Genomic DNA, 15,001 nt, shown 5'->3' on the forward strand with positions numbered 1-15,001 from the left:
GCTGACCTCTGAAAAAATATGTATAGGCACAAATCCGAAGGCCAATCTCCCTTCCTTTCTCGATTGGAGAAAGGAAAGAAACTCCCCCTCACATCTGCGGGTGCCACTTCCTAGATTCACTCCAGGCATAAAATAATCTAAGCTCCCTGAAGCCAGCTTCCAGGCGCTCAACAGTGTGGAGGTAACAGGACCAAAGATGATTAGGTCCAGCTGGACTAGAAATGTCCAAGGAGCATCCCCCGCAAGATTCGCTCTGTCAGTGTACCAAGCCCTCTTGGGCTAATGCAGCAAACACTATTATCGGTGTTACCATCTCCCTGATTCTTCGCATAGATACGGCAGTAGTCGAAACAGAGGGAACGAGTAATTTAGGGAAAACTGGTCCATAAGCGTTACCGGGTCATCTACCCCTATTGCCAGTGGTTCTCCCACACCGGATTCAACCTGTCCAACTTGTTGTAGAACTTGGAATCCGGTAGATCCACATGCAAAGTTCTCCACATTTGGCAGATTGACAAGAGTCTTGGGATGCAGGGACCGGATGGTCCTGGCATTACGCGCTGACTGGAAAACTCCCCTGTAATTTTTCTACCTGGCATATGTACTGGCGACAGAGACAGCACCTGCTGTTCTGCCCCAGACAGAATGTAATGTGGTTCACCTTCCTTAGCCACACGACTCCTAGTGCCGCCCTGGTGGTTGATATATGCCAGAGGCAATATCCCCGGAAACAGAGTCCTTCAGCAACCTAATGCTTGGATATTTATGTTCCAGAGAGACTGTTCTTCTACAAAATACCTTGAGTAATACTGTACGTAGGGAACGTCCTTCGAGTTTGAGACATTTCTGCAGGAGGAAGTTGTAACTAATAAGAAACTGTAACCGACTGCTTTCTGACCAAAGATTATTGAGGTATACTGAGATTGGCACCCCCTGCATCTTCAGCAAGTCTAGCAGTGGGGCTGGGAGCTTTGTGAAACCTCTGAGCTGTGGCCTGAAGAGCAGAGGCTTGAGATCCAAGATAGACCTCATGACCCTATTTGGTTTTGGGACTGCTGCTGGTCCATAAGCCCATAACTTTTGCTCCAAGATTCAATGCAAGGCAAAAGACTGATGACTCTGTAGCAGACCAAGAAGGCCCCAAGAGGCATACCTAATCTACCAAGTTTATGCCGGCAAAAGATGGTGCAAACAACCTCAGAGACTGCCCTAAGATCCTGTGGCCCGAGATACTCTCAAATCACTGCAACATCAGATGCATCCCTCACTCAGGAGGGGAAAACCTTACAGCATCTGGTATTCCCAGGCAGTTTCCATCCACATACTAGCCAGGATTAAGCTTGCTTATGCTCCAATCAACAGTGATCAGGTGAAAAACAAATGCGTCAGTAAACACTTTTAGGGCTGAAACGATTAAATCGATATTATCGATAATAATCGATAATGAAAATCGTTGTCTACGATTTTCATTATCGATTAGTTGATCCGCCCCAATGCGATCCGCGGAGCGGGCCGCGACCTTAGGGAAGGCTTCGGCCTAGCTCCGGAGCTGGCGGCCATCTAGGTACACACGGCGGCGGCGAGCTGCGCGCTGACGTCACCCCCAGCGCATTGTTCAGCCTGTGTCAGCCCAAGTGAACGAAGTCTGGAGGAGTCACGCTGGATGCCTTGCCTGCCCTCATTCAAAACTTCTTTTATGCAGGTACCACTACGTTTATTACCTAATCTAACCTAATAACTAACTACTATCTATTAGATAGTAGTTATTTATTATCTAATCATATCTAAGCATTTCCACTTGCTCGGCACAGCCACATTGTTGATTTAAATAAAAAGGTACAACACTATTTCTCCCCCCCAATAAAAAGCAGCTTATTACAAGCATAAAAACCCAGCAGCCTTAAAACAGACCTGCCGCAGAGCGCAGGCGTGGCAAGCTCTCGTCGGGCCGCTCTCCAGCGCTGCCGTGATTGGAGGTTGTGCTCTGCACATGCGTGCACCCATCTCCCGGCTTCGGAGTGCCCTTCGCTCCATTCGGAGGAGTCACGTGTGGCAGGTCCGGACCGAGACTCCGCCCCACACCACCCGGCACACCGAGGAGGAGCCGCTGTCCCCATGAAGGGGTGAGAAAACCCGAGACACCTGAGGGGGGGGGGGGGGTGTGAGCACTGAGAGGAGGTGGGGCAGTGACACCATGTGAGAGGGGAGGAATGTGCCATCTATACTGGGGGGAACGTGTGTGTGTGTGTGTGTGTGTGTGTGTGTGTGTGTGTGTGTGTGTGTGTGTGTATATATATATATTTATCCCCTTTTTCAGTTTTTTTTTTATCTGATTAATCGAAAAAATAATCGGCTGATTAATCGATTATGAAAATAATCGTTAGTTGCAGCCCTAAACACTTCAATACCAAAACACCACAGTGGCTCAGAAGCACCAGACATCACTGTCCATTGGGAGGTGTGGATACCACCAGATCACCACTAAACCTGAGTGCCTCTTTCTGGAACCATTTAACCACTTGCTGACCAGCACACGATGATGTACATCGGCTGGCCAAATGGGCGTACCTGTACATCCCCTTTAAAATGCGGCTTAGTGGGGGCCACGTACTTTGTGAGTGTACCCGTGGGTCCTGCAGACACTATGTCCACTGAGGACTGTGCTCATGACTATCTATGTAAACAAGGCATTTCCCTGCTCTGCCTAGCAACATGACCGGGATCTACTGCTCCCTGTCATTGGGAGCAGTGATCTCTGTCATGTTGTAGTGAGCCCCCCCTCCCCACAGTTAGAACCCCTTGATTGCCCTCTAGTGTTTAACCCCTTCCCTGGCATTGTCATTTACCCACTAATCAATGCATGTTTATAGCACTGATCGCTGTATAAATGTCACTGGTCCAAAAATAGTGTAAAAAGTGTCCAATGTCTCTGCCGCAATCACGATATAAAAAACGCAGATCGCCGCCATTACTAACAAACAAAATGTAATAATAAAAATGCCATAAATCTATCCCCTATGTTGTAGACGCTATAACTTTTGCGCAAGCCAATCAATATACGCCTACTGCATTTTTTTTACTAAAAAAATGTAGAATACATATTGGCCTAAATTGAGAAAGAAATTTGTTTTTTATATATTTTTTGGGGATATTTATTATAGCAAAAAGTTAAAAATATTGCTTTTTTTCAAAATTGCCAATTTTTTGGGTTATAGCACAAAAAAGAAAAAAAAATGCAGAGGTGTTCAAATACCACCAAAAAAAAGCTCTATTTGTGGGGAAAAAAAAAGGATGTAAATTTTGTTTGGGTGCAATGTTGCATGACCGCTCAAATGTCAGTTAAAGCAACACAGGAAGGGAAGTCAGGAAGGGGGTAAATTCTTCCAGGGCTTAAGTGGTTAACTGGTATACAGGTAAACAACGTAGCAACTATATCAACCAAAACCTAATACACAGTCCTCCAAGGATACAGGCTGAAAACAATGTTGTTCTACTGCTATGCAACCCTGTAGGCATGTAACTATGCATGTACCCAGGTATGCCTTATGCAGGCACCTAGGTATGCAAACATGCAGGTATTCTTGCTGTTCATGCATTTATGTATGCACAGTTCAATGCAAATAAGCACGTATGTATACAGCTTAAAAAGGTATGTATGTAATTCAAATACAAATAAACATGCGTTAATGCCAGCAGGCGTCATTGAAAACCTGTGCTTATGTAAGCATGCTAACATGCGCCCATGCAAACATGTGTCTATGCAAGTAAGCAAGCACATATGCTTTGCTCGTGTCTACGCAAACATGCATTTATGCAAACGTGTTCATGAAAGTACGCATGCGTTTATGCAATATTTGTTAATGCAGGAAGCAAGCATGTGTTTAAACGTGTCTTATGCAAACATTCATACGGCTCGTCTCCTCTTGGGGTTCCTTGCGGACAAGCTGTTGGTCCTCTGGTACTGTATGGATGCAGCATTTAGATACTCTTGTTCGATGAGCCACATGCCACCTTCATGTTTATATGGACATCAGTTCTATACTCATGCACTTCCCTATACCATCCTATGCTGCAGTCCTATGTAAATGCCACCTCAGCCCCCGTGGAGAGGCTACTTGTCTCTGCCTCACCTTGTGCCATTTACTGCATGCTTCTCTAGCTGCCCTACTTGGCAATTGTTGCACCTGCTCCTGATGAGTGAAGGTATTCACGAAACACGTTGAGTATGAGTTAAATCTGATGCCACATTCATATCAGCTATGTATTAATATACTTATACTTCATGTGCTCACGGACACAGTTATTGGGCATGCCACTCTTGGCATCTGCAGGCCATAATATTGCTGTATATGCCATTATTTGTATTACCATGTATCTTTTATGATATGCGTTTTATTGATATGTACTTCTGTATTTATCATGTCTACATCTTGTGCTAAGGATATATGTGCATATATATATGAAACTGTTTTTCTATCATTACTATGTTATGAATTGAAAACCTTTTATTCCTACCTCCGCATTCCACTGGCTTCATCTAAAGTCCCAATCACCTTTTGATATATACTTATGCAAACATGTGTTTATGCAAGCAAGCATGCGTTTATACAACATGTGTTTATGCAAATCATGTATCTGTGCCAAACATGTATCTGTGCCACACAAGTTTATGCAAATATGTATTTATGCAACATGCATTTAAGCAACATGTTTGCAAAGATCTTTACTATGCTGCACCTGCCCAACTGCACTTGGCCCCATACTAGTTTTGCAGTATTAGCAAAGCACATATGCATCCAATGCAGCCTTTTTGCTGCTTCATAACAGTTTAAAAGTAAGCTCCTGCAGACCAAATGCACGCTATTCTGGAGACACAACTCCTCAAAGTGCACTGATACCTTTACAGGGGTGTATCAACAGACAGTTGTACAGGCCCCTCCGGATTAAGCAGTAAGTATGCAGTATATGATCATGACTTTTCTGGTCACACAGTTGTCCCATAGTAAGTACTCACACTCCATTAGTATCCATGGGCTGCAGTTATGTCTCAAGAGGCCTTGTTGAATCTGTAGCCCACATGGCAAAAAATGTCCACACCTCCACTTCCTGCTTATATAGAAATAAGCCATACCGAATGAACCTTCACCCTCTAGTGGCTGGAGGAGAAACTGCAGCCCAACACTTCTAAGAAGTACACAGAGCATGATCAAACAGGCCCCTGGGAGAAAGACCAGACAGATTCCTTACCATTCCTGCTGCAGGACTCAGGAGTCCAACCTTCACCCAACCCAGTGGGCTCTGTCATAAAAGACCTTCAGAGACTGGATCCCCCTTAAACTGGGTTTCACTCCCCTGAATCTATATAGCATCCTGCAGGAAAACACCTCAGTCAAAACAAATACTGCACAGGGTTGCATTACGCAGGGTCCAGCACCATAAGGCTGTATTACAGGCAAACCTCTAGGAATCTTCTTTCCTATCCAATGAGGCTTGGGTACCATCCATTTTGGCTGACAGCTTTTTTGAATGGATCTGATTACAATGAAGTCCATGATTCTTAATAGAACCGTCCAGACCTCCAAGTATGCTCTAAGAGTGCATGCATCCCATCAGTGACCACAACCTTACAGAAACTGGTGAAAAACTGAGGTACTTCCTGCGTAGGAGGGATTATATAGGGGATGACTTCCTGTTTGATCTAATTGATCTACCAGTGTCCATTCCTCTATAGGTGCTGTATAACCCAAATAGTTATTATAACCGGCTCTGTGTACGATAAAGAAATGTCTAGACTACTATTCGAGCAGTCATAAAAGCCATAATGTCTTGAGTTACAGGAAACAATGCTACCATTTTCTTTTAGCCAATGACTGGTTTAAGGTGTTTTTTCTTTTATTAGAATGTAGCTGCATTTTTTGCGATTTCACAAAAAAAAGTCAAGAAAGCGAAAAGACAAAAATCCAAGTATTTTCAGCGTTGCTACCACTTCAGTGTAAAACAGAAAAATCGTCATGAATAAGTATTCTGGAGGAAGACAAGAATTATCAGCACTAAATTAAAGAAAACAAAGTGGATAGGTACTTTCAAACAGTTGAGATCAATAAAGATAAATGCAATTATAACAGAAATGCATACTGGTACCAGAGCTGCATGCTAGGTTTTCTGCTAGTCACCTGAAGTAGAGCTCTAGTCAAATCTGCTATTTCAAGTATGCCCTTTGCTTACCCATTTGGGAGGCAGTTGAGCTACCCCCAAATAACCATACTATAGACTCTTTGCTGCTGCTCGCATGCCCAAATCATAAATGCAGAACACATAGTGACATGTGAGTGCTGCTCAGTCAGTCAAGGAGTACTGTGACCCCAACCTGCATGATAAAACACCCACTAAGGGGGTATGGATGACAGGCTGAATCTGCAGGAAATCTTGTGAGTGTCGTTCTTCCTGAAGAGGACTGGTGACACTGGATGGAGAAGGAAGCTGGAGACCACTCTTGAGCGTGGAGAGGGTAAGCACAGCATGGGCATATTTTTTTATGGCATGCAGCAGATACAATAGAATGAAGGCTTCACACAAGTTGCAACAGGATACATAATGCTTAAGTCACAACTGATACGTCAAGGCGTCATTACAAAGTGTATATAAAATAGGTACAATAAACAATCAATGCAAGGTGCAACGAAATATATAAAATAATTGAACAGATGTTATAGATTATGCAGTTATAGGCAAGCAGCACCATCCAGAGTGACAGTTCATAGACAATTCCTGCACACAGAAAGTCCCCCTTGTTCTTGGAAGGAACTACCGAGGCCAGGACCAGGTTATATGAACTAATCTTAGAATAGAAATGACAAGAACATTGTGGGGAATTTTGATGTAGGTGGTCTGGCTGAGTAGTGTGCACCCCAAGATTTTTATTTAAGGGGGAAAAAAAAGGGAGAGAATGGAAGGAGAAGAAAGATAAAAATAAAATAAGAGGGAGGAGATTGGGATGGGGAAGAGAGAGAGCGCACGGACATATTTTAACACAAAAAAATGACATTATTTAGGAGTCTAAGCAAAAAAATAAAAAATAATTCAGTACATCTCTGCAATACATACACATGTCCCCCCAGGTTTTACCCTTTTAAAATGCTACAAGTATGTACAGAAAAATGCTGTTAATGTGTGTAAAAAATTGAGTGAGCTTCCAACCTCTGACAACACAGTGCCACAGTTGCACTGAAATCTCACGGACTGTTAACAGCCCTGTCCAGTGCTCTCTTGATGGACTACAAAACACCCATCTCTGCCCTCATCTTCGTAACAAAAGTGAGGCGCAAGTAGTCCAACAGAGAAGAACACTACCTGGATTTCAATGCAGCTGAGCAATCACTGTTAGCTCACTGCATAAAATCAGCAGCCCACTGTATTTCTGACAGTATCAACAAGTATTGTATTAATTGTTAAGATAAAACATAGGGCAATGTGCATGCATTGCAGAGAGGTACTGCATATTTCTTTTATTTTGCTCAAGCGTCAGTAGTATATTTTTCGCTGGGTAAAGGCTTGCGCTTGCCTTAAACATCTGAAACTTAATACAGGTTTTGAGGTAAAGGAACCCAACATGTGAAGAGCTTGTGTGAAATACAGCAATATATAGTATTACCTAGCATTGAGATCAAAGTGTGTTTAAATAACAAAACGTGTCAAACTTCCCTGCTGTGTGCAATGGTTTTGCATAGAGAAGCCCAAATCCCCCTCTTCTTGGGTCTCCCACTGGCATCCTGGCTCCTCCTCTTCTTTGAGTACCCCCATAACAAGCTGCTCGCTATGGGGGCACTCGTGCGTGCCCGCTTCTGAGCCCTGCTGTGTGCAGCCATAAGACACACACAGCGGTGTGTTTGGTCCCTCCCCTGCTCCCTCCCCATTGGCTATGAGCTGTGATTGACAGCAGCAGGAGCCAATAGCTCTCTCTGCTCACTCTTAGCCAAACAGGCAGCAAAGACTCAGTAGAGCAGCCACTCTCATGCACATAGTTGGATCATGATCAGGCAAGTATTAGAGGGGTCTGCATGGGAGAGCTGAATACGGAGGTAAAAACAAAACAAAACAAAAAACCTTCAGCCATTACAACCACTTTAAGGGTCTGTGCTCATAGCATCAATTTGACATCAGTTTAAGATGCTTCGAAGATCATTTAAAATCCAAGGGAAGTTCATTTGACTTTAAGTTTCTTTCTAACCTGCTTCAAGTGGATTTTGCATTCTGGTAGACTTGCATTGGAATGTAGAACCCATTTAAAAAGAATAAAGTTTGTCAACACAGATACTAAGGTAAATTGAGTGCACTTCCTCCTCACTGACTGATTCATTTGATATGTGCAGCTCCCCATATGAAAAAAATAATGAAAGGAATACATATGATGGCACTTTTAACCCAGCTTAAAAAAAATTGATTTGCCTAGCCGTTTTGGCTTCAATATTTTTGGATTCACTAACCTGAAAACAATATGCAGCCATTGAAGTCAGAATTCCTAATCTGCATAAGTAATGGTCAGTAACTTAGAAAATATTAATCCAGGTTAACAATTAAAGCTTTAAAGTTTCCATCAGCATAGGGACAATTTCACTGTAAACAAACACAGAATGGAACAGAGAAAAATGAATCTGTGAATGGTATGTGTAAACTTCTCCCATGCAGTTCCTTCTGTTTTCAAGTTCCTTTGTTACAGCCCCTTGAATTTATTGAAGGTTCATATTACCTCCCTATGATATATGTTAAACTCCAGGCACATGTCCTGTAAAGCTGGACATAGATGGATTGAAATTTTGCTGGTTCAGCAGGGACCAGCTGAATTTTGATCTATGTATGGGCAGGCTGGTTTTACTCAAGTTGATCAATTGACTTTTCTACAACCAACCTGTCAGGTTTTTCCCGAATAATGAGTGCCACTGGCTATAGCCGGCAACACTGATCACTGTATTCTGATGGCGGGGAAGGCTCCTCTCTATCAGAATACAATACCACAGTGGAAGTGATTCTCCCATCCACCTCAAATGTGTGAATGGGGAATTCAAGCCATTTTCTTTCATTTCAACTGCTTATTGAACAAAAAAATATGCATAATGTATGGGATGGAAATTGAAGATTAAAAATGGTGGAGCTGAATGTAATTTACATGCTTTGTTTACAATACTCTGATACAAAGTGGAATTGTCCTTTAATAAATTGAGATGCAATGTACAACACGCAATAAATAGAAGAAACCTACAGAGTAATATTTATGGTCCTGACTACTCTAAACAGATAAAAAAAAACTCTGATGGGTTGTCATGGACTACTAACTATATTTCTTTGGTAAAATCAACAACAAATAAAAAACATACCTTATTGTCTTCCCAGTAAAGAGCCAAACACTCATCTCCTGGTCTCCAAGTGAATGCTGGGTAGGTAGGTTCCAGTATTCTCTCTGGCTTTATAGGACCAGATCTTTTTTTAGAACTATATGAAAACATCTTGTTTTTTTCATCATTTGCAAAGCTCACATTTGACCCTATTGGTTTTATAGGTCCAGCTCTTCGACCCTTCTGCTCCAGCTCTCCATTTAGTAAATCATTAGCACTGTCTTTTGCTAATGTTGAATGATAATTAGATTCTACGTTGGCACTATAACTTTTTTCATTTGGTAAACTAGTGAAACTATCACTGTTAGTTGTCCGTGGTTTCCTGTCCATATAGAATTCATAATTTGGTCTTTGGTCTTCTCTTCTACCACGTTTCTGGTGCAAAGAATCTGTATTACTATTATTACTGTAGGTGCTGGTATCATCTTTCGTTTCAGGGAGGTTGGGGCCCTTTATGTTCCTACTTTGCATAGTATTGTCTCTCTTTTTAAAAGTACTATCATTTTGGTAACTAGAGGGAGGCTGTGAAAAATCTTTTAATCTTTCATTTCTTGAAAATCCTTTTTCATTCTTATTCCTGTCTTCTGTCCACAGATCTGGTCCAGGAGCACTGTATTTTTCTGGCGCTCGATTTCTTGGGGGTCCATTACCTTCAAATTGCCTTGACGTATGATTTTCTTTCTGAAATCGAGGCGGTTTTTCACTTCTTGGAGCTCTGGGATCATTCCTGACAAATTGCCGAGGTTGGCTATAATCCTTGACTCCATTTTGTTCCACATTTTGTACTCTGTTTTGTCCTTGGCTCTGACGCTGAACAAAAGGCTTGGTATCTGCAAATGTAAAGAAACAATTTTTTAAACAAAATATTAGGAGTCAATAGAAAAACAATGGAAAATGATAAAATGAAATGAAAGTGCAACTCTATTCTTTTTTCCTGCTAAATAAAGGAAAGGTTCTAATTAGTGATTAGCAAAACTGTATAAAGTTAAGTTTGTCAAACAAATGACAAAAATCTGCAAACTCTGAACGTAATACCTGAACCCGACTGAAGTCTATAGAAGCTGAATCTTGTGATTTTTATCATTTTTGGTAACAAAAGGGGCCTGGGTAACTGGGCACTCCCATGAAGGGCATGTACCAATGCAAAAATACACAAACAACATGCTTAGGGGATGCTTTAAACCGGAATATGAAGAGGTGCACCTGTAGGATGTACTACAGCACATGACAATATCCTTACCAGATATCCAGGACAAGGGTTTTTTTTTTTTTTTTTTTAGGCCTTGGCTATACTTCTGATCATTGCTCAAATGTTCTTGCTATGGCTAAAATTAAATGTTAAGTGAGGTGTAATCTGGGCACAGACACATTTCGGGTTACTCTTCAAAGTCAAGATTGTTATATGACAAAATTATAATAGTGTGTTATTATAAGTTCATTATTGCAAACCTGTACATGTATTATATTGACCAAATTGTAATTCATAATACACTCTAGGTCAATGTATCCCTTACACCTCTCAGTCATCTGGAGGGGCAAGTCTACCCCAGTTTTGGTTTTAAAATCTGGCAGCCAGATTTGCACAATTGGCACAGTGGAACATAGCACCCACCCAGGTCCCCTGGATTGAGTTTAAATCTGGTTCTATATATCCATATTACCTCCTGGGTTTACTTTGGTCCTCTTTGATCTCACACTCAAATTTAGCACCCTGGTCGTGCAACCCCTACATTTTTGGAGCCTCTACAAACATAAATACCACCTGGTCTCTTCAGTTTCTCCCTCGATTATGTTTTTGGGAGACCCCAAATTCGCTGCTGCCTTTTCTTCATCTGGTATCTTCTCTTGGTGGAAGGCAAATAACCTTACTGTTCTTACAGCATCAAGATAATTCTACTTTTATGACATTTACCTGCCTCCAAACCCTTAAGGGGATATCACATCAAGAAAGATTTAAATACTCTATCTTCAAATTATAAATTGAGTCAAAGTTTTGTATGCCATACTCTTAATAGTTTGGAGACATAAAAAAAAAATTAGAATTTTTAAAACAGCTTACCTGTAAAATCCTTTTCTTTGATGTACATCAGGGGACGCAGAGCCATAGTAATAACTATGTAGGTTATATTGGCGTATCAGGTGCTGGACACTGGAACGCCCCTTGAGGAGTGAAATTCCCCCATATAACCCCTCCCACTACTGGGAGTCCTCCGTTTTGTAGCCAAGCAATATAAGTGTGTATATAAGAAGGGAGGGACCTCTGTGTCCCCTGAGGATTTTACAGCTAAGCGGTTTTAAAAATCCTATTTTTTTGTCTTACATCAGGGGACACAGAGCCATAGTAAGTATGGGGGATGTCCCATAGCAATGGCAACTGAAGGGGGGGGGGGACAGAACAAAAAACGGGAGGCCAGAGGACTCACACTGTAGCCTGCAGTATATGCTGTGCTCAAAGGCAATATCCTCATGACCTTTAATATCGATTTGATAAAATCGGATAAACGTATGAACCAAAGACCAAGTCGCGGCCTTACAGATCTGAGCCATAGAGGCCTGATGATGCACCACCCAAGAGGCACCAATCACCCTGGATGAGTGTGCTCTTAATATGAGAAGGAAGAATTTTCTTCTTTAAGCTGAAGCCTGAACAATCACTAGACAAATCCACTTGAAAAATATGGATCTTGACGCTGCCTGTCCACATCTTGGACCCTCTGGCAGTACCAACAAAACATGTGTTTTGCGAACCTGAACTGTCGCCTTTAAATAGACTCTGATCGCTCCTACTACATCAGGAGAATGTAGTGCTTTCTCTTCCCCAGATTACGGCTCTGGGGAGAAAGAAGGAAGAATAATATCCTGGTTGAAATAAAAACCTGTTACCACTTTTGGTAAGAATTCAGGATGAGGACATCCTCATCCCTATACATGATGAAATATGGTTCTTACAAGACAGAGCCGTTAGTTACGATACTCTTCTAGCAGAAGAAACGGTAACCAGAAAAGATCATCTTTCTTGTCAAAAGAATCAAGGGAGTTTCTCGTAAGGTTCAAGCGGCTGATTCAGCAAAGCCGATAAGACCAATCTTAAATCCCAAGGATCTAGAGGTGCCTGGATAGGGGGAATAAACGTGTTACCCCCTGAATAAGCTACGCACCAAGAGTGGGAAGCAAGAGGCCATAGGAAAAACTCTTACAAGCCCGGGATCTGGCTCCGATAGAAGTCAAGACCAGCTTCATTTCAGATCCTACAGTGGGGTAAAAAAGAATTTAGTCAGCCGCCAATTGTGCAAGTTCTCCCACTTAAAAAGATGAGAGAGGCCTGTAATTGTCATCATATGTATACCACAACTATGAGAGACAAAATGTGGAAACAAATCCAGACAATCACATTGTCTGATTTTTTTAAAGAATTTATTTGCAAATTATGGTGGAAAATAAGTATTTTGTCAATATCAAAAGTTCATCTCAATACTTTGTTATATATCCTTTGTTGGCAATGAGAGAGGTCAAATGTTTTCTGTAAAGCTCCGTACACACTATCAGAGTTTCTGATGATTTTTTCCTTCAGATTTATCAAAACCATATGAGGTCAAGCCTTAGGAATTTCAATTTGTATGCAATCAGGCAGGCCCTTGCACTACATGGTTTTGGTAAATCTGAAGACAAAAATCATCAGAAAATCTGATAGTGTGTATGGGGCTTACAGTGGGGATCAAAAGTTTTGGCACCCCAGGTAAATATGTGTATTAATGTGCATAACGAAGCCAAGGAAAGATGGAAAAATTTGACATTCTTATAATATGTTAAAAAAAGTTAGATTTTATTTCCATCATTTACACTTTCAAAATTACAGAAAACAAAAAAATGGCGTCTGCAAAAGTTTGGGCACCCTGCAGAGTTAATATCTTGTACTGCCCCCTTTGGCAAGTATCACAGCTTGTAAACACTTTTTGTAGCCAGCCAAGAGTCTTTCAATTCTTGTTTGAGGTATCTTTGCCCATTCTTCCTTACAAAAGTGTTCCAGTTCTTTGAGATCTCTGGGCTGTCTGTCACGCACTGCTCTTTTGAGGTCTATCCATAGATTTTCAATAATGTTGAGGTCAGGAGATTGTGAAGGCCATGGCAAAACCTTCAGTTTATGCCTCTTGATGGATTTTGAGGTGTTTAGGATCATTATCCATTTGTAGAAGCCATCCTCTCTTTAACTTCAGCTTTTTCACAGATGGCATCAAGTTACCATCCAAAATTTGCTGAAATTTTATTGAATCCATTTTTCCTTCTACTCGTGAAATGTTCCCTGTGCCACTGGCTGCAATACAACCCCAAAGCATGATTGATCCACCCCCATGCTTAACAGCTGGACAGAGGTTCTTTTCATTAAATTCTGTGCTCTTTCTTCTCCAAACGTACCCTTGCTCATTCTGGCCAAAAAGTTCTATTCTAACCTCATCGGTCCACAGAACTTGTTTCCAAAATGCCTCAGGCTTGTCTATATGTTCATTTGCAAAGCTCAAATGCTGTTTTTTTTTGTGGTGAGGACGTAGAAGAAATTTTCTTCTGATGACTCTTCCATGAAGACCATATTTGTACAAGTATCTCTTTATAGTGGAACAGTGTACCACAACTTCAGTGTCTGCCAGATCTTTCTGGAGGGATCGTGCAGTCAAACTTGGGTTTTGAATTGCTTTTCTCACAATCCTGCGAGCTGTTCTGTCTGATATTTTTCTTGGTCTTCCAGATCTTGCTTTAACTTCCACTGTTCCTGATGACTGCCATTTCTTAATTACATTCCGAACAGAGGATACTGACACCTAAAAACGCTTTGCTATCTTCTTATAGCCTTCTCCAGCTTTGTGAGCGTCAACAATTTTCAGTTTTCTAGACAACTGCTTAGAAGAACCCATGGTGCTGATTGTTGGGGCAAGGTCAGATGAGTCTGGCCATTTAAAACCTTTGAGATTGACATCACCTGGTCTTCCCAGACGATGATTGAGAACAATCCATGACACTGGCAGGTCTCAGCTTTGCAAAGGGGGCAGTGCATGCTATAAATTCTGCAGGGTGCCCAAACTTTTGCAGACACCATTTTTTTGTTTTCTGTAATTTTGAAAATGTAAATGAAGGAAATAAAATCTAACTTTTTTTTGACATATAAGAATGTCTAATCTGTAATTTGATGCCATTTGGAGATTTTTGCATCTTTCCTTGGCTTCGTTATGCACATCAAATACACATTTTTACCTGGGGTGCCCAAACTTTCGATCCCCACTGTAAGTCTTCAAAAGATTGTCACACACTGTTGTATGTTGGCCCATTCCTTCATGCAGATCTCCTCTAGAGCAGTGATGTTTTGGGGCTGTCACTGGGCAACACGGACTTTCAACTCCCTCCAAAGGTTTTCTATAGGGTTGAGATCTGAAGACTGGCTAGGCCACTCCAGGACCTTGAAATGCTTCTTACGAAGCCACTTCTTCATTGCCAGGGCGGTGTGTTTGGGATCATTGTCATGCTGAAAGACCCAGCCACGTTTCATCTTGAATGCCCTTGCTGATGGGAGGAGGTGCACTAAAAATCTCACGATACATGGCCCCATTCATTCTTTCATACAC

The 15,001-nt window shown here is 41.6% G+C and overlaps 1 protein-coding gene across 1 annotated transcript in view; it reads right to left on the reverse strand.

Moving 5' to 3' along the window:
• The window catches only part of TDRD3 (tudor domain containing 3), a 439,138-nt gene that overhangs the window by 42,832 nt on the left and 381,305 nt on the right, over window positions 1-15,001 (reverse strand). The window contains exon 11 of the mRNA XM_077483142.1: window positions 9,372-10,219. Within this exon, the coding sequence (XP_077339268.1) occupies window positions 9,372-10,219 (848 nt within the window). The remainder of the gene's footprint in view (window positions 1-9,371; window positions 10,220-15,001) is intronic.

This window comes from Lithobates pipiens, unplaced genomic scaffold (genome assembly GCF_037356315.1).
Source record: "Lithobates pipiens isolate NorthernLeopardFrog02 unplaced genomic scaffold, aLitPip1_a1.2 Scaffold_16, whole genome shotgun sequence".
Taxonomy (NCBI): domain Eukaryota; kingdom Metazoa; phylum Chordata; class Amphibia; order Anura; family Ranidae; genus Lithobates; species Lithobates pipiens.